The sequence below is a fragment of the Rattus norvegicus genome, chromosome 19 (assembly GCF_021556685.1).
Source record: "Rattus norvegicus strain SHRSP/BbbUtx chromosome 19, alternate assembly SHRSP_T2T, whole genome shotgun sequence".
In the NCBI taxonomy this organism is placed as follows: domain Eukaryota; kingdom Metazoa; phylum Chordata; class Mammalia; order Rodentia; family Muridae; genus Rattus; species Rattus norvegicus.
The window spans coordinates 37,872,583-37,899,459 of NC_141552.1; the positions used below are offsets into that span (position 1 = coordinate 37,872,583).

At 41.9% G+C, this 26,877-nt stretch overlaps 1 protein-coding gene and 1 pseudogene across 1 annotated transcript; both read left to right on the top strand.

Annotated features, from left to right (window-relative positions):
• The window catches only part of LOC147999389 (zinc finger CCCH-type antiviral protein 1 pseudogene), a 67,877-nt pseudogene that overhangs the window by 12,687 nt on the left and 28,313 nt on the right, over positions 1 to 26,877 (top strand).
• Positions 6,779 to 11,551, top strand: Speer4cl2 (spermatogenesis associated glutamate (E)-rich protein 4C like 2). Its single transcript, XM_087596652.1, has 5 exons — positions 6,779 to 6,967; positions 8,003 to 8,162; positions 9,408 to 9,539; positions 10,173 to 10,335; positions 11,053 to 11,551. The coding sequence occupies exons 1-5, from the start codon at positions 6,847 to 6,849 to the stop codon at positions 11,080 to 11,082; spliced, it is 606 nt and encodes a 201-aa protein (XP_087452778.1). The 5' UTR covers positions 6,779 to 6,846; the 3' UTR covers positions 11,083 to 11,551.

The window sequence follows — 26,877 nt, forward strand, 5'->3', positions numbered from 1 at the left end:
GCAGGTTCAGATATTGGGGGTTAACCAGTATTTTGATGGTGTTTGCATTAAATCTGTAGATAGCTTTTGGTAAAATGGCCAATTTTACTATGTTAATCCGGCCAATCCATGAGCATGGGAGATCTTTCCATCTTCTGAGATCTTCCTCAATTTCTTTCTTCAAACACTTGAAGTTCTTATCATACAGATCTCTTACTTGCTTCGTTAAAGTCGCACCGAAGTATTTTATATTATTTGGGACTATTATGAAGGGTGTTGTTTCCCTAATTTCTTTCTCGGCTTGTTTCTCTTTTATGTAGAGGAAGGGTACTGATTTATTTGAGTTAATTATATACTCAGCCACTTTGCTGAAACTGTTTATCATGTTTAGTAGTTCTCTGGTGGATATGAAAATAACAGGAAGCAATAATCACTATTCCTTAATATCTGTCAACGTCAGTGGTCTCAACTCTCCAATATAAAGACATAGATTAACAAACTGGATATGCATGGAGGACTCTGCATTCTGCTGCCTACAGGAAACATACTTCAGAGACAAAGACAGACACTACCTCACTGTGAAAGACAGGAAAACAACTTTCCAAGCAAATGGTCTGAAGAAGCAAGCTGGAGTAGCCATTCTAGTATTGAATAAAATCAATTTTCAACTGAAAGTCATCAAAAAAGATGAGGAAGGGCACTTCATATTCATCAAAGGAAAAATCCACCAAGATGAACTCTCAATCCTAAATATCTAGGCTCCAAATACAAGGGCACCTACAAACATAAAAGAAAGTTTACTAAAGCTCAAAGCACACATTGCACCTCACACAATAATAGTAGGAGATTTCAACGCCCCACTCTCATCAATGGACAGATCATGGAAACAGAAATTAAACAGAGACATAGACAGACTAAGAGAAATCATGAACCAAATGGTCTTAACAGATATTTATAGAACATTCTATCCTAAAGAAAAAGGATATACATTCTTCTCAGCTCCTCATGGTACTTTCTCCAAAATTGACCATATAATTGGTCATAGAACAGGCCTCAACAGGTACAGAAAGATAGAAATAATCCCATATGTCCTACCAGACTACCACGGGCTAAAGCTGGTCTTCAATAACAATAAGGGAAGAATGTCCACATATACATGTAAGTTGAACAATGCTCTACTCAATGATAACCTGGTCAAGTAATAAATAAAGAAAGAAATTAAAAACTTCTTAGAATTTAATGAAAATGAAGGTACAACCTACCCAAACTTATGGGACACAATGAAAGTTGTGCTAAGAGGAAAATTCATAGCTCTGAGTGCCTGCAGAAAGAAACAGGAGAGAGCATATGTCACCAGCTTGACAGCACACCTAGGAGCTCTAGAACAAAAAGAAGCAAATACACCCAGGAGGAGTAGAAGGCAGGACATAATCAAATTCAGAGCTGAAAGCAACCAAGTAGAAACAAAAAGGACCATAGCAAGAATCAACAGAACCAAAAGTTGGTTCTTTCAGAAAGTCAACAAGATAGATAAACCCTTAGCCAGACTAACGAGAGACACAGAGAGTATGTCCAAATTAACAAAATCAGAAATGAAAAGGGAGACATAACTACAGATTCAGAGAAAATTCGAAAAATCATCAGATCCTACTACAAAAGCCTATATTCAAGAAAACTTGAAAATCTTAAGGAAATGAACAATTTCCTAGACAGATACCAGGTACTGAAGTTAAATCAGGAACAGATAAACCATTTAAACAACCCCATAACTCCTAATGAAATAGAAGCAGTCATTAATGGTCTCCCAACCAAAAGAGCCCAGGTCCAGACGGGTTGAGTGCAGGATTATATCAGATCTAGAAGACCTCATACCAATACTATCCAAACTATAACACAAAATTGTAACAGATGGAGTGCTACTGAACTCCTTCTATGAAGCCACAATTACTCTTACACCTAAACCACAAAAAGACCCAACAAAGAAAGAGAACTTCAGACCAATTTCCCTTATGAATATCGATGCAAAAATACGCAATAAAATTCTGGCAAACATATCCAAGAGCACATCAAAAGAATCATCCACCATGATCAAGTAGGCTTCATCCCAGGCATGCAGGGATGGTTTAATATAATGAAAACCATCAAGTAATCCATTATATAAACAAAAAAGAAAAAACCCGCATGACCATTTCATTAGATGCTGAAAAAGCATTTGACAAAATTCAACACCCCTTCATGATAAAAGTCCTGGAGAGTAGGAATTCAAGGCCCATACCTAAACATAGGAAAAGCCATATCCAGCAAACCAGTAGCTAACATTAAACTAAATGGAGAGAAACTTGAAGTGATCCCACTCAAATCAGGGACTAGACAAGGCTGCCCACTCTCTCCCTACTTATTCAATATAGTTCTCGAAGTTCTAGCCAGAGCAATCAGACAACAAAAGGAGATCAAGGGTATACAGATTGGAAAAGAAGAAGTCAAAATATCACTATTTGCAGAGGATATTTTCTACTGACATGTGTGACATGAGACAAAACAGTCCCTGTCATCCCTCACCTGAATAAACTTCCTTAGAGGACAGTGTAGTTGGAGGGTCCTTCTCTCCTCTCCCAGATAGAGAAACATTTCCAGTCTCCAGACAAGTGTGTCAGCCATTGTTAGTGACTGTCTTGAGATGTCCACATTGTCAGCTGAGTGTCTTCATCCACCCTGCCCTGTAATTGTTGTAGACGATTAATAGGGTTCCAGCCCTAGGATTTAATTCAGTGATACAGCACTTGCCGAACACACTCAAAGCCCTAGCTGCCACCCTAGTCCTGTGTGTTCTAGAAAAAGAAAATAAAGAACCACATTGTCTATCAAGTTTCTCCTCCAATAAAAGGAGAATCTGCATCAGGTCTTTTAAGTAACTCTAAGCCCCAGCTTCCCCACAGCTCCCTCCATCGATTCCACTATTAGTTCATTTTCAGTAACACTCACTTTATTCTTGGTGTGCAAAGAATGTGCACCATGTCATTAATGTGTGTGTGTGTGTGTGTGTGTGTTCATCCATGAACTCACAATACACTTTTATCAGATGACCCAGAAGACCATAGAGAAACCTGTCGACGTGCATGCAGAATTGTTACTACTGTTCCATGGCACTTGCAGGGAACACTGAATTAGTGGGCTGCTTTAATAGAGCCTAAAACCAGGCTATGCATGGTTTTCGGTGAGACTGTGATGTGCAACACCACACCAGAGATCAGCAGAAGCTTCATTTATTCCATGCTGCTCTTACCAAGTGAGGCAAACCCTCATCCCATAAAGAGTCTGGTAGGATTTGATGGAAGGAAATAAACTCAGGGTTGAAATCAAGCCTTTAGAAACAAAGAGAAAAATACAAAGTCAAGGAAATCAAGAGCTATCTTTTCTTCTTCTTTTTTTTTTTGAGAAGATCCACAGGAGAGACAACCCCTTCCTCAAACTAACAATGCACAAGAGAGACAATACATAAATTAAAAATCAGAAATGAAATGAGGGACATAACAATAGACACCGAGCAAATTCCAAAATCATTAGTTCTTACTCACGAGGTCTTTACACCAGAAAACTGAAATATTTATTTGATATTGTTGATTTTCTAGACAGATAACAATTACCAAAGTTAAATCCAGAACTTGGAAGGTATCTGAATAATACCCCTAAGAAAATAGATACTGTCATTATAGGTTGCATACATTATATATTATATTGCTTTCTTTTGGCATGATTAAACCCCTTCGAGGACATTTAGTTATGTTATAGAAAGTGTTACTTTTAAAACAAAAGAACAAAGAAAGAAATTGTGGAGTCACTGAGATACACTTCCCAGAGAGGATCAAGGAAAGACGGCTGAGAGATGCAAGCAGGGGCTGGAATGCTGCCCTTGAGAAGAAAATGTTTTTCTCACTTTACCTTACACTATGTTGTACTATGTCCTATTTTTGTGGAAGTGGCTCTCTGCATTATGACAAGTATATTGTGATACTAGGAAGAGGGGTGGTTTGCTATACAGATATTTTAAGAAGAAACCTTTGCTTAGTCTTACTTCTTTGCCTAGTCTTGCCTCGGTTGTTCCTGGTATCATGGGAATAACGATCTTATTATATCTTGCCAAAAAGGAAAGTGAGGTAATACATATTCATGCCTATATAAGGATTAATAAACTTGCAGCTGAATGCAGTTGCATCTGCCTTTGCTCTGCATCCCCTGTGTCCTGATTATTTGTGACCATACCTGGGCCCCCAATGCACTAGATGTAGATAAGCATCACCCTTCTCAGTGTCAGGTTTATTTTTTTTTCTTTTTTGGAATCAATGATGTGGAGGCGTATTACAGCAACAATATGAAATAGAAGGCTGGCATGTATGAAAATTGCTGTGTTTAAGCTAGGTATGGGGACAAGACCTCAAAACGAGCTGTTAAGATGGGAAACAAATAATGTGTTTGTTGCTGGAATTGAGTTGCCTCAGCTGTGTTGTTCTGCCCGCTCAGTGTCCATCCATCCTCACTCTGTTTCTACAGAGGAACTCAAGGTTTGCCCCAGCCGCCTGTGAGCTGTGATATGGGCAGAGAAAGGCCAGGACACAGTGCTGGTTTCCCACTCCTCAGTTATGCTGAACTTTCCACTACAGTACTTGTATACACAAGTACAGTGTGGTCAGTTATTATATATATTTCTCTCTATATATAATAGAAGGCAACAATGATTGACTACACCCAATTCTATAAAAACAAAACTCAGGAAACCTGGCCCTTAGCAGCAATGTATCAAGAAACATCTAGGATGGTGGGGCATGAATTCTGCCAAGCAATGAACTCAGATAGGTGGGGTTGGGAGAAAGATGTCTGGTCAAATAGCCCACTAGATTCACATTATATCATCTTGATTTAATCTAAGGACAAAGAAGTGGATTATCTCTGATGGCTTTCTTCTAACCCCTTGAAAGGATCACTGGGGTTTGTCCTCAGTACTTCATTCTTCTTGTTGGGGCAGCAACACTCAGGGAAGCTTGAGATTTTCATAGGCACAGTATTAGGCTAGAAATGACGGGTAGGTGACATTAAATTGTTCAGATGGTGATACCCATTTCATTTGTTCTTAACGTGGACCTAAGGAAAGACAGATCGAGGTCCTTAGAATAGGAAGATCATTTCTAGTTCTTTTCTAGCATTACAGAATGAAAGACTGGTCTGCAGAGAATGGTAAAACTTCAAGAATTGGTAGATGATGCTTTGAATGAAGGGTGGGTTTCTGTGCTGGTTTTAGACAGGGTCTCAATTTTCCCATGTTGTCCTCTTCCTTGCTCGTCAGGTTCACTTTGAGCTCAGATAAAGCTGCTTCCACTTTGCAAAGGATAGTCTTACAGGAGGGGCCTCCAAGGACTATGAGGACATTCTTAGCCATGAGAACTGAGGTGTGTAACCCACAACTATAGCTTTATCCACTTTCTTCCAAGGCTACCAGCCATTTCAGATCGTTTCTGTGATATGCCTGACAATCAAGGACACAAAAAAATATCTTGATATAATACAAGGACATGGTGATCATATCCTGTGTTGTTATGTATGCAATGGATGAGGTTTGTTAAAATGACAATATTGCACAAAGCTTTATATAGGACCCATCAGATTAAGGGTCACTATGCACTGTCATAGCTAAAATGTCCTAATGAGAACTGACCACTGGACCACTATTCCTGTAACTTCATATGAGAAGCTTGTGCTGTTTCTATTTTTCTTTTCTTTCTTTCTTCCACTCTTTCTTTCATTCATTCATTCTTTATTTATTTATTTATTTATTTATTTATTTATTTAATTTGGTTTATACGTTGTCACGAAGATAGTTCAAGTCATGGATCGGCCCCCAAAATCTGAGCTATGCCTCTGATCAATCAGTATTAGTGTGTGCATTCAATAAAATTACTTTTTTTTTACTATGATAGATGCTTTTGTGTTTTGTGGGTGACCAATGAACCAGAAGAGAAGATGCTCGTTTCTTACTCTGTCCACTGAGTTATGTCCCTAGCCTTGTCCTACTCCTTTGGCTGCACCCCCCACATCTGCTGACTATTTTGTTTTTCAGATAGAATCACATGTTAGAGCTTAGAGAGGCCTGTAAGCAATTCTGCTTTGGTAACTTAAGTGCAAAGAGGAGAGCCCCACACTCAGCCTGAGGGTGCATTCACTGGTGGATCCAATATTTCAGTTTCCTCTGCCAACAGATCTCCACGTTGTTGCCAGGACCTTAATGAATGCAATTCTTTCTCCTAAGAAATCTGGTGGCAACTGCCAAATGTTAAGCACAAAGCTTCAGGTTGTACCCATAACACACACCCACATTGCAAACTACCCTGCAGGCTATTTCTGGGTGTGATTTCATGCACCTGCACATGATGAGACAGGAGAGCTCTTTCGCTCCTTATTTGAACTGGTGTGATTTCTCAGCAATTTTTAATGAGTAACATTGCTGAGTGAGGAGAATTTGAGGTAGGATAAAACATTTCTGTGCAGGGATTCAGGAGGAAGCACTCATTTAGATACATAGCAATGACTTAGGTTTTTCCAATGAAGCCTAGAGCCAAATTTGGCTTTGGAAGCATGTGGTACTCAGTGGTTATACCACTGGGAAGTCTCCTGAAAGGGGCCCATCAGCTTTTGCTCAGTACAGGGAGAACATTAGCAGGGAGGCAAAGTCTGTTATCCATGACATATGCTGTCCCTTCTTGGACATTCTATTGTCTCCTAGAGAGTCCTTGGAATCCCTGTGATGTCACCAGTGTTGTAGTGACAACCAGTTCCCTAATTTTTCTCTCTTAGTGTCCAAAGGATATATCCACAGGCATGTTTGCCCGTCTTCCCAGGCACTTTGGGAGAGTTGATGTTGATGGAGAAGAGTCTAGAGTGAAGCAAACGAAACCTAAAAGTAATGATGGACACAGGACGTGGTCATGTGGAATGTGGAGTAAGTTCTGGGCAGTGTATGTTGAGCTTCCTATCAGGGGTGTGTGTGCGGGGCTTCAGCTGGCCTTTATATCAATGGTCCACAACCACTGGAACATCTCCAAAGATATTGAGATCCATGATTATCACAATTCCTGAAAGTCAAGGTTTTCACATCATTAGTTTCTCCATAACCACATGGAGGATATGGCAATGCCTATGCTATTATTCTGTGACCTTCTAGCCTTTACATTTACAGTGCATTCAGTATGTTAAATTAATATAATAATACCATCAGGAGTCATGGTGACTCCTTTTCTGAATTAACCAAGGCATCAATGTACTTCACTTTCGTTGCTTCTTTAAATTCAGTGTCTATCTGACAGTAGTAACAGGGAGAGAATTGTGCTCCTGGCCATGACCTTATATTCTTAGAACTCCTCTGACTACCTCTGCTGACAGGGCCAACCTTACCTTCATATATTAGAGGTTCTGTGTGGCAGATATTTTTCTAAGGCAGCCAAACTATTTGGAGGAGGTAGACCAAGAAAGAGCCTGTAACTTATTGGGACTTCTGGGGCATTAGTCATTTCAGTAGGGGGAATTGATAAGTCTGTTGACTATGTCCTCAATGTGCATGACTTTTTAATCCAAAGTTATTGGACTAGAGTAACAGTGTAGGATATCTGAGTATCCCTGATCACTCAAGTCTTTGTAGATGCTGAATTGATGATCTGACTTCTGAAACCGGAGGGTTGGGGGGTCCTGAAACCGGGTTATAGCCCTCGTAGCTGTTAATAATACTGGAGAAGGCATCTCTCTGGTACTTGTAAGCCTGTGAGGGCAGGCATAGGGAACACCTGGCTGCTTACATCTCTTGGTCTCTATATAGTAGTGGGGGAACTGTGATCCACATAGGAGGCCTCTTATGCATAGACCAAACTCCTTGCAGGGACACTGGCTTCCAGGAATGTTCACCTGTTTAGGACTCACTGTGGTCTGTGTATGCTCTATGCATTCTCCCCATGCAGGATCACTTGTGTTCTTCTACCTACAGAGGCCTGCAGACAGAAGTCATCCCCTGAAACTGTCCTAAACAAGGTGCAGGCCAACAAGGAAGAGGAGAGGGTGAATAGAGAGCTCGAGCCAACTACCAAGGAGAGAAATGAGCTGACAGATCGCCTCCTTTATGTGACAGGTGGATCCATGAAAAAGAGGTATGCATTGCTCCAAACGCTCTTGTGTCACTCACCGCTGTGTAATATCATTCTGATCTTATCCTCTTAAGGTGGTGGGGACTAGAATGCTGTGCCTCCCAAAAGACCTTGTCCTAAACCTTGTCTCCCATAGAGAGGAGATTCAGAACCTGACCTTTGGTCAGGAGTTAGTTTGGAAATGGACTCTCTGACTCCTCCTGATGAAAATCTGAACTTGTGATCTGAGTGAAGATTTCAGGGATAAAGTCACTGGAGCACGAGTTCCCAGTGTACAATTGGAAAGCCTTTGACAGGTGGTAGCTTTCCAAGGTTCTAGGTGCTGTGAGTTTGTGGAGAGTGTTTGTACTTGCCAGGAAGGTAACTGAACGCTATCATCTCCTTGCAGCAGCCTTAGGTGACAGGCCCCACATTTATCATATCAATGCTTAACCAGAAGTCCTGAGGCTCTGGCCTGTTCCTTCTTGTCTGTGTGCCTTACACTCTGAGACAGTAATCGTGCATACATTTCTACTGATTCTCATTATGCTCTTTCCAATTTTGTCTCTCTTTCTTATTCTCTGAGTCTGTTTACTTTTCTTGTGGGTGTGTCCCAGATTGTGTGTCTGTGTGTGCACAGGTCTGCATGCATATGCACAACTTTTATAAGTTTCTATGTCCCTCCACCCTTGGAATTTAGGGGTCTGTTTTTTGGCCTCAGGATTTACCTGTATGAGAGTTTCATGGAGGTGTGAGTGCTTTATTTTGGAAGCCCCACTTTCAACAGCACAGTTCTTTGCCTATGTGGTCACAATTGTCTGTACATTTGTATGCTTGGAAAGATTATAAGTTTGTGGCAATATCTTGTCTCATCTCCATAATTATCTGTACTGTCTGCCTCTAGAATATTAGTTATCCGGCTTGTAGCATTCCAGTTGTCAAAACAGGAAAAATGAAATCAGAAGATTCTGTGTGTGGGGGGGGTGGGGGTGGCATAAGAGCTATGGCCTAGGCTCTTGATAGGTTTGAATGCAGATCCAGCCCTCCTGATTGAAAAAAGTGAGCCAGGGAACCCTTTATCTGGGTGTTTAGTTCCTTTTGTCCTGGGCGCACAATTTCAAGTTTTGAAAGCTAAAGAAGATCCCAATATGTAGAATTCAGAAAGTGTCCTTCCAGGGCTGAGGTAGTACAGGACCCAGCCTGACTTCATATAATCCTAAACGCCGATCTTCTTTGGGTTCTATCTTCCTGGGGCATCCCCTACTTCAGGCCAAATCCATTTTATGAAAAATTGAAGATAACGGTGTATGAGCTCATGTCATTGCTGCACAACTTAGACATAAAGAATATTGAACATCATGAGAAAATTCAGGAGCTCAACAAGGAGATTAACTTCTATCGGTAAGTACTGGTCAGAAGGGCCCCTCACTTGTAGAATGGCCATTTCTGCCTCTCTTTGTTCTGGACTGGAGAGTCTGCAGCTCTGGGTCCATCTCTTCTGCTGTTTAAATATCACTGTGCCGTGGGTCTTTTGGACTCAGTTTCAGTTCCATAAGAGACTGTGACTTATCACCACAGTGTCTATGCATCTTTAGAAGGCTCTGGATAGAACTATACTGATTCAGGCATCAGAGTGTTATTAGGCCCACCTGGGCCTCTGGCTTCATACCAGGTTTAACAAAGCTCAATGTGTGGACCACATGGTTAGCATGACCTTCCCTTGGTTCTACTGTCCTCTTGTGGTTGTTTGCTGCCTACTAGTTTATGTTGCCCCCATGCATTGGGCTCTCATGGGTAATTGTAGATCCCTTGTTCTTTTGGAGAGACATGGACTCTTATTGGTGCTTGGGTCACAGAAACAATTTATTCTTCCCTGAATTGGCCGTTTGCTGTTTGTGCAGGAGCTTTACATGTATGGAGATGTATTCTATGAAGTCTTTATGGGTATCTGGGTCCTGGTGGAGTTTGTGGGATTTGGCAGTTTGAATGGGAGGAAGAGGCTTCAGGATCTTACTATGCAGAGTGTGTTTCCAGCAACCTGCACAGCTGGCTCCTGATGGACCAGGCATGTATGAAGAAGAAGTTGGTCACATTGAAGCAGGAGAGCAAGGAGGTACAGCGATATTTGTTTGAGTTGAACCCGAATGATGAAGATGAACAGGAGAAGACCAGCAACCTCCAGACCCAGCAAAATTTGGTAGGAATAAGCAGCTGAGTCAGATTAACAATGTCTGATACCATTTGCCTATTGGATACATCTTTGCTTTCCCCTATCATCTTTCTAATCTCCCCACACCCAATCAGTCACCAACCTCATGTGATAGAGTTATTCATTGCTCTGTTTATGCACAAGTATTCTGGGAAGTTAACCACTTTTCAGAAACTGAATTATGGACAAGTATACTTTTCTGCTCTTTTTGAAACTGCAGTCCAGAAATGGTGACAAAGGAATCCCATATCACATTACTGCATCTCCCTGTCATAGATTGGAAGATATGAAGAGAAATGAAGAAGTTCTTGGTCGGGTGACAAAGGTCATACAGGGGTCCTGTGATGGTTGGAAGCACCTTGCAGGGATAAGAACCAAGTGCAAATGGCAAATGAGTCCTGGTCATTGGCTTTGATCTGGGTATCATGTGGCCTTCTTCTTTCTTGCTGCAACCCAGTTATTTCTCTTTTCGTTTCCCCGTTCTTGGTTTGCACTGGTAGAAGTCTGACTAGCAGCTTGTTATCCCACAGTACTGTGAGGGTTGCTGGTGATTTTCCCCAGCCTGCAGAGATATCAGCAATGATTTCAGTGAAAAGATCAGTGCTGTCTGTCCAATGCAGCTGAAGGGACAGAAGGCAGCAACTTGACAACTGGTATGCGTGTCCCCACCAAATCAGTGTCTTAATAGCTGCCTTCTTCTCCCAGGTCTCAGAAACTGCAGGAGAGATGGCATAGGATGTATCCCAGGAAGACAACCCCCTGAAGAATGAGTTTCTTTCTCAGGAGTTCCCTGCTGAGGACAACCCTCAACAGTGAAAGACGCTTTTTGGATGAATATTCTTCTTCTCAGTTAATTTCCTCAATGTCTAGAGACCCTAAATTTATGTATCTGTATGCCGGCCTGTCTGATTGAGGTGTTTCTCCTTTCTTATTCCTACAACACCATTTGAAAGATAACTGAGGGGACTGCCTTGACATCTCACGTCCTAGAGGAGAAACAGCACTACAACTGTGTTTCTAAATGTTCATTAAGAAAATCCTGTTAGGAAATGGTTTTGGTTATGATTTTTATTGACGTTTTCTTTTTGTTGTTTCATAGTTATATATTCTTGTTACTGTTTTTCATTTTTTATATCATTTTAGTTGTTCATTTTATGCCTGTTTTTGTAAATTGTACTCTTTATGAATAAAAATTGATTTGTAACTCTTGACTCTTAAGACCATCTTAATCAAGGGTCCTTTCCCCTCGTGTACACTTAGAACTGACAGCTAGATATGGATCTTTGCATGGTCCAGGGAGCATGGGTAAATAGTGAATTCAAAGCCACCAAGGGGCTACACAGGTTGATAGTGTCTTTTGTGTGGATAATGTGACTTTTTTATGGACACACACTTTATGATGTAATTGCTGACATACTGTACCCTTGCTGTCATGTATTCTGTTCATCCTAGTCTATATCAGTCTACAACACACATTCCTTATTGACTGTGTGCACCACATATTGAGTAACATAAACTCATGCCTGTAGAGCTGCAGGAAAAATTACAACTTTCACAAAGGAATATAGAAGTAATCCTAATTGAGAACCATGTGCCTCAGTTTTTCTTACAATACAGCATCAGTATTAAACCACAGAGATAATGTCCGTCAATGTCATTTTGGGAAGTATGTTTTTATAGGTGATATATTCCTTCACCATTCATATGCTGTGTTTTTTATTGTTGCTAATTATATTTATTTTTATCATTTAACTCATTGGATTTTTTTTAAATGTATGTCTGGGCCACACCTGAGTACATTTCCCTCATGATCCAAAAGAGGGAATAACATTCCCCATTGTAGATGATTGTTAGGGACCATGTGGTTCTTCTGAGAGAGCAGCAGATGCTCTAGCATGGGAGTCATCACCACAGCCCCTGTAGGAAGCTTTTGTCCTTCCAGGGCATGGCTGTACTAGGTGGACACGATCACCTCCCATTAAGGAGACAGGTCTCAGGAAATGTGTATGTACAGGTGGTTGAACTATGCCTGCTCAATGTGGTAGGCTGCTAGGCATCCATACTGGGCTCTGGTGCCTCCACTGCTCATTGTGCATTCAGGATCATCCTCCAGCATCTCTCAGTTTCAATTCCAAACAGATCTTTCACTTACTATCAATGATGATTATATAGATTTTGAACATCTGATAAAATACAGAAGAGACTAGCCTCCTTCTTCAGGCCAACTTGGCATAATGAATTCTTTTGATAGAAAGCAAGATAATTTGTAGGGAGCGGCTAAAGATGGCGCCGACATCCGGTGGTCATTTGTGGTAAACTCCTACAGCGCATGTTTTGGCATACCACCAGCACCTACAAGGCCAGGGTGATATTCATGCTAAATAGGTATTTCATACTCCACCAATCCCCAGTGGACAAATTTACAGCCATAGTCTATTTTGTATATAAGGCAAGTGCCTTTGTTCCTTGGGGTCCCCATATTAACAATTAGGTGTTCCTGCAATAAAGGCTGTTGAGAAGAATCCGATGGTGTTGTGTCTTCCTTGCTGGTCAAGGTGGGTGCTTCAACTGGTGGCCCGTACGGGAACCCCAAGTCTTATCTCGTGTGGATCTCAGAACTTTTCAGCCTCAGGACGGTGAAGTCAGAAAGCTCCCAGGTAAGGGACCAGCCAGTTCTCTGGAGGTAAGCAGAGATTGTAATAGTCCTGGACACAAGTCTGTAAGGCTCCCGGGTAATAGGGACTATACAATTTCCCTAATGGGACAATAAAGTTCTCTGCAGTAAACAGAGACGGTGAGTGCCTTGGTTTAGAGGAAAAAAGGGTTTGTGGAGCACGGCAATGTTATCTTTCTCATTTGATCCTCTGTGGGTTGGACTAGCACTTTTGCCGTTTACTTTTTTTTGTGTTGTGGTGTGGCTACTGTTTGAATTTCCATCGTCTGGGGTTTGCGGGGAAGAGCCAACTAGTGATGGGCCACAGGATAGTGTGTAAATAAACACGCCAGTCTGCCCTGCTCATAAATCGAGTTAATCAATCGTAAAAGATCATAAGCATGGGAAACTCACACTCCACCCTGCTCCTGTCAGCTCTTCAGGAGCTTCTTGGTCAGCGTAAGCTTAAAATCGAAAGGAAAATCCTGCTGAGTTTTCTTGATGAGTGTGATCGTTGTGCTCCATGGTTTATAGTGTCATGGTCTCTTACTTTACGGGCATGGGACAAGTTAGGAAGAGATCTGGATAGGGAAATAACAGAGGGCAAGCTTAAACCAGGGAGAAAGCTGCTCTGGCGAATGGTCCGTGCCTGCCTAGAAGATAAACGATGTGAGGAAGCTGTTAGAACAGGTCAGAGAATCCTTACAGAGCAACAAGAAAGCATGTCAGAGGGAGAAAATCTCTCGAAGGGAGAAAAGAAAAGAAAGGGAGATAAAAGAAACAGAGAGAAGGCAGAGATGAAAAAAGGGGATAATCAGGACCAAGAAACAAATAAGATATTTAAAGGCATTGACTTTGGGAATGTCTAGTGACTCAGAGATTAGTGATAATGACTTGGCAGACCTTGAGGAAGAAGCTGCTCGGTATGAGAAAGAGAGATATTATCCAGATTGGCCACATGCCAACGCTATGTGGCAGCAAGTCAAAGAAGTAGATAAGAAAGCAGTTATATCAACAGCACCCCTGCACCTCCATATAACCCTCAACATAAGCACATGGTAAAGCCTACAGGAGGTACTTCTTTTTGCCCGGAGGTATGGAAAGAGATAGGATTGAGTTTTCCAGTTTTTCTGGATGCAAACGGGCAGCGATATCATGAACCTGTTGACTTTAAGACAATAAAGCAATTAGCAAAGTCAGTCAAAACTTATGGAGTCAACACAGCTTTTGCTATCGCTCAGATTGAGGCTCTTGGCAGATACTGTCTTACCCCTGGAGATTGGGGGAGTTTAGCTACAGCTTGCCTCTCTCCAGGTCAATACTTGAATTGGAAATCTTACCTGTATGAATATGCTAACATTCAAGCTGCCATTAATCAGGCTTCAGGAGCAGATCCTCAGAGACACTGGGACGCTGACATGCTATTGGGAATAGGCAGATTTGCTCTGGACCAGATTGGTTATCCAGATCAAGTCTAGAGTCAGATTAATGAAATAGCCATTAAAGCCTGGAAAGCATTGCCCAATAGAAGTGCAGTCTCTGGGAACCTTACCAAGGTTCTGCAAGGATCCACAGAGCCTTTTTCAGACTTTGTAGCCCACATGGTAGAGTCCGCTACCAAGGTCTTTGGAGACCCTGATACAGCTATGCCTTTTTTTTTATTAACTTGAGTATTTCTTATATACATTTCAAGTGTTATTCCCTTTCCCGGTTTCCGGGCAAACATCCCCCTCCCCCCTCCCCTTCCTTATGGGTGTTCCCCTCCCAACCCTCCCCCCATTGCCGCCCTCCCCCCATAGTCTAGTTCACTGGGGGTTCAGTCTTAGCAGGACCCAGGGCTTCCCCTTCCACTGGTGCTCTTACTAGGATATTCATTGCTACCTATGGGGTCAGAGTCCAGGGTCAGTCCATATATAGTCTTTAGGTAGTGGCTTAGTCCCTGGAAGCTCTGGTTCCTTGACATTGTTGTACATATGGGGTCTCGAGCCCCTTCAAGCTCTTCCAGTTCTTTCTCTGATTCCTTCAACGGGGGACCTATTCTCAGTTCAGTGGTTTGCTGCTGGCATTTGCCTCTGTATTTGCTGTATTCTGGCTGTGTCTCTCAGGAGCGATCTACATCCGGCTCCTGTCGGTCTGCACTTCTTTGCTTCATCCATCTTGTCTAATTGGGTGGCTGTATATGTATGGGCCATATGTGGGGCAGGCTCTGAATGGGTGTTCCTTCAGTCTCTGTTTTAATCTTTGCCTCTCCCTTCCCTGCCAAGGGTATTCTTTTTCCTCATTTAAAGAAGGAGTGAAGCATTCACATTTTGATCATCCGTCTTCAGTTTCGTTTGTTCTAGGGATCTAGGGTAATTCATGCATTAGGGCTAATAGCCACTTATCAATGAGTGCATACCATGTATGTCTTTCTGTGATTGGTTAGCTCACTCAGGATGATATTTTCCAGTTCCAACCATTTGCCTACGAATTTCATAAACTCGTTTTTGATAGCTGAGTAATATTCCATTGTGTAGATGTACCACATTTTCTGTATCCATTCCTCTGTTGAAGGGCATCTGGGTTCTTTCGAGTTTCGAGTTTGATCTTCTCATTGAGTCCTGGATTTCCTGTATGTTTTGGACCAGTAGCTTTTTCCGCTTTACATTATCTTTGACAGTTGAGTCAATGATTTCTATGGAATCTTCTGCTCCTGAGATTCTCTCTGCCATCTCTTGTATTCTGTTGGTGAAGCTTGTATCTACAGCTCCTTGTCTCTTCTTTTGGTTTTCTATATCCAGGGTTGTTTCCATGTGTTCTTTCTTGATTGCTTCTATTTCCATTTTTAATTCCTTCAACTGTTTGATTGTGTTATCCTGGAATTCTTTCAGGGATTTTTGTGTCTCCTCTCTATGGGCTTCTACTTGTTTATTTATGTTTTCCTGGAATTCTTTCAGGCATTTTTGCGATTCCTCTCTGTAGGCTTCTACTTGTTCTCTAAGGGAGTTCTTCACGTCTTTCTTGAAGTCCTCCAGCATCATGATCAAAAATGATTTTGAAACTAGATCTTGCTTTTCTGGTGTGTTTGGATATTCCATGTTTGTTTGATGGGAGAATTGGGCTCTGATGGTGCCATGTAGTCTTGGTTTCTGTTGCTTGGGTTCCTGCGCTTGCCTCTCGCCATCAGATTATCTCTAGTGTTACTTTGTTCTGCTATTTCTGACAGTGGCTAGACTGTCCTATAAGCCTGTGTGTCAGGAGTGCTGTAGACCTGTTTTCCTCTCTCTCAGTCAGTTATGGGGACAGAGTGTTCTGCTTTCGGGCGTGTAGTTTTTCCTCTCTACAGGTCTTCAGCTGTTCCTGTGGGCCTGTGTCTTGAGTTCACCAGGCAGGTTTCTTGCAGCAGAAAATTTGGTCTTACCTGTGGTCCCGAGGCTCAGGTTCGCTCGTGGGGTGCTGCCCAGGGGCTCTCTGCAGCGGCAGCAACCAGGAAGACCTGTGCCGCCCCTTCCGGGAGCTTCAGTGCACCAGGGTTCCAGATGGTCTTTGGCTTTTTCCTCTGGCGTCCGAGATGTGTGTGCAGAGAGCAGTCTCTTCTGGTTTCCCAGGCTTGTCTGCCTCTCTGAAGGTTTAGCTCTCCCTCCCACGGGATTTGGGTGCAGAGAACTGTTTATCTGGTCTGTTTCCGCTATGCCTCTTATTAAGCAGCTAGTGTATGAACAACGTACAAAAGAATGTAGGACTGCTATAACACCATATAAACATAAAGGTTTAGAGATGTGGATGAAAGTCTGCAGGGAAATAGGAGGGCCATTGACTAATGTTGGCCTAGCGGCAGCAATGATACAATTAAGAAAGAAGGTTACTGCAGATACCTCCTTCAAATCTGGCCGTAAAGGGCACTATGGACGACAGTGCCCTGAAAGAAGTGGGGAACGGGGTAGTAACAGACCTCCACAACCTAGATTGTGCCCCCGCTGTAGGAAGGGAAACCACTGGGCAAATGAATGTCGATCTGTGAAAGACTTGGATGGTCGCCCTCTAGCGACAGGATATGGTGGTACACGGCCAAAAAACAGACAATGGGGCGCACGTCCCCAGGGCCCTCAAATATATGGGGCTCTACAGAAAGACAGGCAAGGACAGGACAAACAGAGGCCTTGGCCTTCTCTTCACCACCCGAAGGACCGAGGAGAGCCACTAAAGGCTCCACAGACTGGACCTCCACTCCACCACCAGACTCGTACTGACCCCCCAAATGGGAGTACAGCCTATAGATATAGATTTTAGAGTACCCCTCTCTAAAGACACAGTTGGGCTGTTGTTGGGACGCTCCTCTTCTGCCCCGAAAGGTTTGCAAATTGTACCTGGAGTAGTTGACCCTGATTATTTAGGCACAGTAAAAGTCCTGGCAGCCTCTCCCCAGGGAATTACTGCTATTTCCCCTGGAGACAGAATTGCTCAGCTGCTGCTTCTGCCTAGCTTACATAGGCACTTTCCTGCAGAAAATAGGATTAGAGGAGACGGGGCTTGGGATCTACAGGTTCCCGATTTGCCTTTATCTCGTTAGAACTAGGTGATCGTCCCATGTTAACATTGACTGTGGATGGACGGTCATTCCTTGGTTTGTTAGACACTGGAGTAGATCGTAGTATCATCTCTGTTCATGACTGGCCACCTAGATGGCCCATGCCAACATCATCGCAGGCCCTACGTGGTCTGGGGTACGAGATGGCTCCCTTAATAAGCTCCAAAGAATTGACATGGGAGGATGAAGAAGGTAGATCTGGAATGATTACTCCCTATATTATGGACATTCCTGTGTCTCTGTGGGTCAGAGATGTCTTAATAAATTTAGATATGAGACTGACTAATGAGTATTCCCCACAGGCCAAGGATATGATGATAAAAATGGACTACATGCCCAGAAAAGATTTAGGAAAATATTTACAAGGACAAGTTGACTCAGTGCTGCTGAATTCTAAAAGAGACAGGACGGGTCTGGGTTTTTCCTACGGGCCATTGAGAGAGGCATACCCATTACATGGAAAACAGAAGAGCCTGTGTGGATTCCTCAATGGCCTTTATCCTCTGAAAAATTAACTGCTGCTGCTGAATTAGTGTCTGAACAGCTGCAATTGGGACATATACAGTCATCCACATCACCCTGGAATACACCTATATTTGTTATTAAGAAAAAAATCAGGAAAATTGCGATTATTACATGATTTAAGAGCTATCAATTCACCTAAACATAGTAAAAGCCATATACAGCAAACCAGTTGCTAACATTAAACTAAATGGAGAGAAACTTGAAGCAATCCCACTAAAATCAGGGACTAGACAAGGCTGCCCACTCTCTCCCTACTTATTCAATATAGTTCTTGAAATTCTAGCCAGAGCAATCAGACAACAAAAGGAGGTCAAGGGGATACAGATTGGAAAAGAAAAAGTAAAAATATCACTATTTTCACATGATATGATAGTATATTTGAGTGATCCCAAAAGTTCAACCAGAGAACTACTAAAGCTAATAAACAAGTTCAGCAAAGTGGCTGGGTATAAAATTAACTCACATAAATCAGTAGCCTTCCTCTACATGAAAGAGAAACAAGCTGAGAAAGAAATTAGGGAAACGACACCCTTCATAATAGACCCAAATAAGATAAAGTACCTCGGTGTGACGTTAGCAAAGCAAGTAACCCAGACCCGGTGAGAGAGAGACCCAACCGCCTGGTCAGGTGGGCACTCCTGAGGCTGCAGAGCGGAAGAGACCACCAACACTGCTCACCCCTGCCCACATCCCTGGCCCAAGAGGAAACTGTATAAGGCCTCTGGGCTCCCGTGGGGGAGGGCCCAGGAGCGGCAGGACACCTGCCTGAGACACCGCCGGAACCTGAAAGTAACAGACCGGATAAACAGTTATCTGCACCAAAATCCCGTGGGAGGGAGAGCTAAACCTTCAGAGAGGCAGACAAGCCTGGGAAACCAGAAGAGACTGCTCCCTGCAGACACATCTCGGACGCCAGAGGAAAAAGCCAAAGACCATCTGGAACCCTGGTGCACTGAAGCTCCCGGAAGGGGCGGCACAGGTCTTCCTGGTTGCTGCCGCTGCAGAGAGCCCCTGGGCAGCACCCCATGAGCGAACCTGAGCCTCGGGACCACAGGTAAGACCAAATTTTCTGCTGCAAGAAACCTGCCTGGTGAACTCAAGACACAGGCCCACAGGAACAGCTGAAGACCTGTAGAGAGGAAAAACTACACGCCTGAAAGCAGAACACTCTGTCCCCATAACTGACTGAAAGAGAGGAAAACAGGTCTACAGCACTCCTGACACACAGGCTTATAGGACAGTCTAGCCACTGTCAGAAATAGCAGAACAAAGTAACACTAGAGATAATCTGATGGCGAGAGGCAAGCGCAGGAACCCAAGCAACAGAAACCAAGACTACATGCCATCATCGGAGCCCAATTCTCCCACCAAAACAAACATGGAATATCCAAACTCACCAGAAAAGCAAGATCTAGTTTCAAAATCATATTTGATCATGATGCTGGAGGACTTCAAGAAAGACATGAACACACTTAGGGAAACACAGGAAAACATTAATAAACAAGTAGAAGCCCACAGAGAGGAATCGCAAAAATGCCTGAAAGAATTCCAGGAAAACATAAATAAACAAGTAGAAGCCCATAGAGAGGAGACACAAAAATCCCTGAAAGAATTCCAGGATAACACAATCAAACAGTTGAAGGAATTAAAAATGGAAATAGAAGCAATCAAGAAAGAACACATGGAAACAACCCTGGATATAGAAAACCAAAAGAAGAGACAAGGAGCTGTAGATACAAGCTTCACCAACAGAATACAAGAGATGGCAGAGAGAATCTCAGGAGCAGAAGATTCCATAGAAATCATTGACTCAACTGTCAAAGATAATGTAAAGCGGAAAAAGCTACTGGTCCAAAACATACAGGAAATACAGGACTCAATGAGAAGATCAAACCTAAGGATAATACGTATAGAAGAGAGTGAAGACTCCCAGCTCAAAGGACCAGTAAATATCTTCAACAAAATCATAGAAGAAAACTTCCCTAACCTAAAAAAAGAGATACCCATAGACATACAAGAAGCCTACAGAACTCCAAATAGATTGGACCAGAAAAGAAACACCTCCCATCACATAATTGTCAAAACACCAAACACACAAAATAAAGAAAGAATATTAAAAGCAGTAAGGGAAAAAGGTCAAGTAACATATAAAGGGAGACCTATCAGAATCACACCAGACTTCTCGCCAGGAACTATGAAGGCCAGAAGATCCTGGACTGATGTTATACAGACCCTAAGAGAACACAAATGCCAGCCCAGCTTACTGTATCCAGCAAAACTCTCAATTAACATTGATGGAGAAACCAAGATATTCCATGACAAAACCAAATTTACACAATATCTTTCTACAAATCCAGCACTACAAAGGATAATAAATGGTAAAGCCCAACATAAGGAGGCAAGCTATACCCTACAAGAAGCAAGAAACTAATCGTCTTGGCAACAAAACAAAGAGAATGAAAGCACACAAACATAACCTCACATCCAAATATGAATATAACGGGAAGCAATAATCACTATTCCTTAATATCTCTCAATATCAATGGCCTCAACTCCCCAATAAAAAGACATAGATTAACAAACTGGATACGCAACGAGGACCCTGCATTCTGCTGCCTACAGGAAACACACCTCAGAGACAAAGACAGACACTACCTCAGAGTGAAAGGCTGGAAAACAACTTTCCAAGCAAATGGTCAGAAGAAGCAAGCTGGAGTAGCCATTCTAATATCAAATAAAATCAATTTCCAACTAAAAGTCATCAAAAAAGATAAGGAAGGACACTTCATATTCATCAAAGGAAAATCCACCAAGATGAAGTCTCAATCCTAAATATCTATGCCCCAAATACAAGGGCAGCTACATATGTAAAAGAAACCTTACTAAAGCTCAAAACACACATTGCACCTCACACAATAATAGTGGGAGATTTCAACACCCCACTCTCATCAATGGACAGATCATGGAAACAGAAATTAAACAGTGATGTCGACAGACTAAGAGAAGTCATGAGCCAAATGGACTTAACAGATATTTATAGAACATTCTATCCTAAAGCAAAAGGATATACCTTCTTCTCAGCTCCTCATGGTACTTTCTCCAAAATAGACCATATAATTGGTCAAAAAACGGGCCTCAACAGGTACAGAAGGATAGAAATAATCCCATGCGTGCTATCGGACCACCACGGCCTAAAACTGGTCTTCAATAACAATAAGGGAAGAATGCCCACATATACGTGGAAATTGAACAATGCTCTACTCAATGATAACCTGGTCAAGGAAGAAATAAAGAAAGAAATTAAAAACTTTTTAGAATTTAATGAAAATGAAGATACAACATACTCAAACTTATGGGACACAATGAAAGCTGTGCTAAGAGGAAAACTCATAGCGCTGAGTGCCTGCAGAAAGAAACAGGAAAGAGCATATGTCAGCAGCTTGACAGCACACCTAAAAGCTTTAGAACAAAAAGAAGCAAATACACCCAGGAGGAGTAGAAGGCAGGAAATAATCAAACTCAGAGCTGAAATCAACCAAGTAGAAACAAAAAGGACCATAGAAAGAATCAACAGAACCAAAAGTTGGTTCTTTCAGAAAATCAACAAGATAGATAAACCCTTAGCCAGACTAACGAGAGGACACAGAGAGTGCGTCCAAATTAACAAAATTAGAAATGAAAAGGGAGACATAACTACAGATTCAGAGGAAATTCAAAAAATCATCAGATCTTACTATAAAAACCTATATTCAACAAAATTTGAAAATCTTCAGGAAATGGACAATTTCCTAGACAGATACCAGGTATCGAAGTTAAATCAGGAACAGATAAACCAGTTAAACAACCCCATAACTCCTAAGGAAATAGAAGCAGTCATTAAAGGTCTCCCAACCAAAAAGAGCCCAGGTCCAGACGGGTTTAGTGCAGAATTCTATCAAACCTTCATAGAAGACCTCATACCAATATTATCCAAACTATTCCACAAAATTGAAACAGATGGAGCCCTACCGAATTCCTTCTACGAAGCCACAATTACTCTTATACCTAAACCACACAAAGACACAACAAAGAAAGAGAACTTCAGACCAATTTCCCTTATGAATATCGATGCAAAAATACTCAATAAAATTCTGGCAAACCGAATTCAAGAGCACATCAAAACAATCATCCACCATGATCAAGTAGGCTTCATCCCAGGCATGCAGGGATGGTATAATATATGGAAAACCATCAACGTGATCCATTATATAAACAAACTGAAAGAACAGAACCACATGATCATTTCATTAGATGCTGAGAAAGCATTTGACAAAATTCAACACCCCTTCATGATAAAAGTCCTGGAAAGAATAGGAATTCAAGGCCCATACCTAAACATAGTAAAAGCCATATACAGCAAACCAGTTGCTAACATTAAACTAAATGGAGAGAAACTTGAAGCAATCCCACTAAAATCAGGGACTAGACAAGGCTGCCCACTCTTTCCCTACTTATTCAATATAGTTCTTGAAGTTCTAGCCAGAGCAATCAGACAACAAAAGGAGATCAAAGGGATACAGATCGGAAAAGAAGAGGTCAAAATATCACTATTGGCAGATGACATGATAGTATATTTAAGTGATCCCAAAAGTTCCACCAGAGAACTACTAAAGCTGATAAACAACTTCAGCAAAGTGGCTGGGTATAAAATTAACTCAAATAAATCAGTTGCCTTCCTCTATACAAAAGAGAAACAAGCCGAGAAAGAAATTAGGGAAACGACACCCTTCATAATAGACCCAAATAATATAAAGTACCTCGGTGTGACTTTAACCAAGCAAGTAAAAGATCTGTACAATAAGAACTTCAAGACACTGAGGAAAGAAATTGAAGAAGACCTCAGAAGATGGAAAGATCTCCCATGCTCATGGATTGGCAGGATTAATATAGTAAAAATGGCCATTTTACCAAAGGCGACCTACAGATTCAATGCAATCCCCATCAAAATACCAATCCAATTCTTCAAAGAGTTAGACAGAACAATTTGCAAATTCATCTGGAATAACAAAAAACCCAGGATAGCTAAAACTATCCTCAACAATAAAAGGACTTCAGGGGGAATCACTATCCCTGAACTCAAGCAGTATTACAGAGCAATAGTGATAAAAACTGCATGGTATTGGTACAGAGACAGACAGATAGACCAATGGAACAGAATTGAAGACCCAGAAAGGAACCCACACACCTATGGGCACTTGATTTTTGACAAAGGAGCCAAAACCATCAAATGGAAAAAAGATAGCATTTTCAGCAAATGTTGCAGATTCAACTGGAGGGCAACATGTAGAAGAATGCAGATCGATCCATGCTTATCACCTGTACAAAGCTTAAGTCCAAGTGGATCAAGGACCTCCACATCAAACCAAATACACTCAAACTAATAGAAGAAAAACTAGGGAAGCATCTGGAACACATGGGCACTGGAAAAAATTTCCTGAACAAAACACCAATAGCTTATGCTCTAAGATCAAGAATCGACAAATGGGATCTCATAAAACTGCAAAGCCTCTGTAAGGCAAAGGACACTGTGGTTAGGACAAAACGGCAACCAACAGATTGGGAAAAGATCTTTACCAATCCTACAACAGATAGAGGCCTTATATCCAAAATATACAAAGAACTCAAGAAGTTAGACCGCAGGGAAACAAATAGCCCTATTAAAAAATGGGGTTCAGAGCTAAACAAAGAATTCACAGCTGAGGAATGCCGAATGGCTGAGAAACACCTAAAGAAATGTTCGACATCTTTAGTCATAAGGGAAATGCAAATCAAAACAACCATGAGATTTCACCTCACACCAGTGAGAATGGCTAAGATCAAAAACTCAGGTGACAGCAGATGCTGGCGAGGATGCGGAAAAAGAGGAACACTCCTCCATTGTTGGTGGGATTGCAGACTGGTAAAACCATTCGGGAAATCAGTCTGGAGGTTCCTCAGAAAATTGAACATTGAACTGCGTGAGGATCCAGCTATACCTCTCTTGGGCATATACCCAAATGATGCCCCAACATATAAAAAAGACACGTGCTCCACTATGTTCATCGCAGCCTTATTTATAATAGCCAGAAGCTGGAAAGAACCCAGATGCCCTTCAACAGAGGAATAGATACAGAAAATGTGGTACATCTACACAATGGAATACTACTTAGCTATCAAAAACAATGACTTTATGAAATTCGTAGGCAAATGGTTGGAACTGGAAAATATCATCCTGAGTGAGCTAACCCAATCACAGAAAAACACACATGGTATGCACTCATTGATGAGTGGCTATTAGCCCAAATGCTTGAATTACCCTAGATGCCAAAACACATGAAACTCAAGACGGATGATCAAAATGTGAATGCTTCACTCCTTCTTTAAAAGGGGAACAAGAATACCCTTGGCAGGGAATAGAGAGGCAAAGATTAAAACAGACACAGAAGGAACACCTATTCAGAGCCTGCCCCACATGTGGCCCATTCATACACAGCCACCCAATTAGATAAGATGGATGAAGCAAAGAAGTGCAGGCCAACAGGAGCCGGATGTAGATCGCTCCTGAGAGACACAGCCAGAATACAGCAAATATCTCTATATTTGCCAACAGCAAACCACTGAACTGAGAATAGGACCCCGGTTGAAGGAATCAGAGAAAGAACTGGAAGAGCATGAAGGGGCTCGAGATCCCATATGTAAAACCAACCAAAGCCAAGCAACCAAAGCCTCCAGGGACTAAGCCACTACCTAAAGGCTATACATGGACTGACCCTGGACTCTGACCTCATAGGTAGCAATGAATATCCTAGTAAAAGCACCAGTGGAAGGGGAAGCCCTGGGTCCTGCTAAGACTGAACCCCCAGTGAACTAGATTGTTGGGGGGAGGGGGGTAATGGGGGGAGGATGGGGAGGGGAACACCCATAAGGAAGTGGATGCCCCCATGTGGCTGTTTGCCCTGAAACCGGGAAAGGGAATAACACTCGAAATGTATATAAGAAATATTCAAGTTAATAAAAAAAAATAAAAGAAAAAAAAAAGAAAAAAAAAAGAGCTATCAATTCTCAGATGCAAATAATGGGTCCCATACAGAGAGGTTTACCATTGCTCTCTGGTATTCCTGCTGGTTGGCCTATTATTATCATTGATATTAAAGATTGCTTTTTTTCCATCCCTCTTGCCCCACAAGATAGCGTGCTATTTGCATTTACTTTGCCTTCTATGAATAATGAAGAGCCTGATAAGCACTATCAGTGGGTGGTCTTGCCTCAAGGTATGGCTAATAGCCCTACTATGTGTCAGCTATATGTAGGACAAGCCTTACAGCCTGTACGTGACCAATTTCCAAAATTAAGAATAATATATTTTATGGCTGATATATTGCTTTCCACAAAAGATTGTGACACATTAAAAGTGGCCTATGTGGAAATGGTTAAAGTGCTTGAAGATAATCAATTGTTCATAGCATCTGAAAAGGTTCAGATGGGACAAATGGGGGAATATTTAGGAACAAAAGTTACTTCTAATAGTATTTCCCCTCAGAAAATTGAATTACAAAAAGTTCATTTAAAAACATTAAGTGAATTTCAGAAATTACTAAGAAGCCTAAATTGGATTCAACCTTATATTAATGTGCCCAATGTAGAGTTACAGCCACTCTATGAGATCCTGAAAGGGGATTCTCAGCTTACATCAACCCGTGCTTTAAACAAGGAAGCACGATTATCCTTAAGGAAAGTAGAGGAAAGATTGGAAAAGGCAATGCTAAGAAGGTATAAGGAAAAGGAGGATCTCTTTTTGTGTATACTGAGAACCTTTTCGTCAGCCTACAGGAGTGCTGTGGCAACAAGGACCGCTTCTGTGGATTTATCGTCATATTTCTCCAAATAAGAGCCTTGAATATTATCCTTCTGCTGTTGCACAGCTTGCTATGTTAGGTGTTAAATCTTGTAGTCAGCATTTTGGCATTTGGTATCATATGACACAGATGTCCTGTGTTTCCTCCCTTAGAGGCTATGTATTACTCCTTTGCAAGCTAACTTCTCTCAGTATTCTCAACAGAGCAAAGAAATCTCGAATTACCTGAAAGGAAACTGATCCATGAAAGCGGAGCAATTATCGAGACAACTGCTGATGAAGATTGCTGTCCTTAACAACACAAGATTGGAACCTATCACGTTTGGAGATTTCACTTCATGGATTACCAATGCTTTCTCCTTTTTTAAAGAATGGGCTGGCATGTTTGCCTGGGGGGCCATTCTCCTCTTGGGATGTGGAGTATGTCTATGGCTTTTTTGCCGTTTACAATGAGAGCATGCCAGACAAAAAGCGATTGTTTACCAAGCTATGGTTGCCATTGAAAGAGGTGCGTCTCCCAACATATGGCTGGCCTCTTTGAAAAATTAAGAGTTCGCCCTAGATCGTATTTTGTCACTGTCATGTGAAGCCATTGTATCCAGAGACGGGCAACTTTCCTCGGGCTTGGACCAACCTAAGGCAGGAGCCCTGTGGTGATTGGGTTAATCCAAGGACGGGTAAGGCCAAGCTGTCGAGAGGAATGACCTAAGACAGGAGCAATGACAATATTGACGTGACACCCTGATCTAGACCAGTCATAGACAGAGGTGGCTACACCCCGTTTGAACATACGGGCTGGTCAAATGCTCCTCTGCGCAACACACACATATAGCCCAGAACAGTGTGTTACAGCATACGTTCATTTACTGCCATTAGGGTGCAGTCCTAACTGCAAGAGTGGCTCGCCATGGC

What these genes read in the sequence shown, in the direction of transcription:
- Speer4cl2 (XM_087596652.1), top strand. Translation starts at nt 6,847, where the DNA reads ATGTTTGCCCGTCTTCCCAGGCACTTTGGGAGAGTTGATGTTGATGGA. An exon ending in GTGGTCATGTGGAATGTGGA is followed by an intron (nt 6,968 to 8,002) that starts GTAAGTTCTGGG and finishes TTCTACCTACAG; the next exon opens with AGGCCTGCAGACAGAAGTCA. An exon ending in TCCAGACCCAGCAAAATTTG is followed by an intron (nt 10,336 to 11,052) that starts GTAGGAATAAGC and finishes TTCTTCTCCCAG; the next exon opens with GTCTCAGAAACTGCAGGAGA.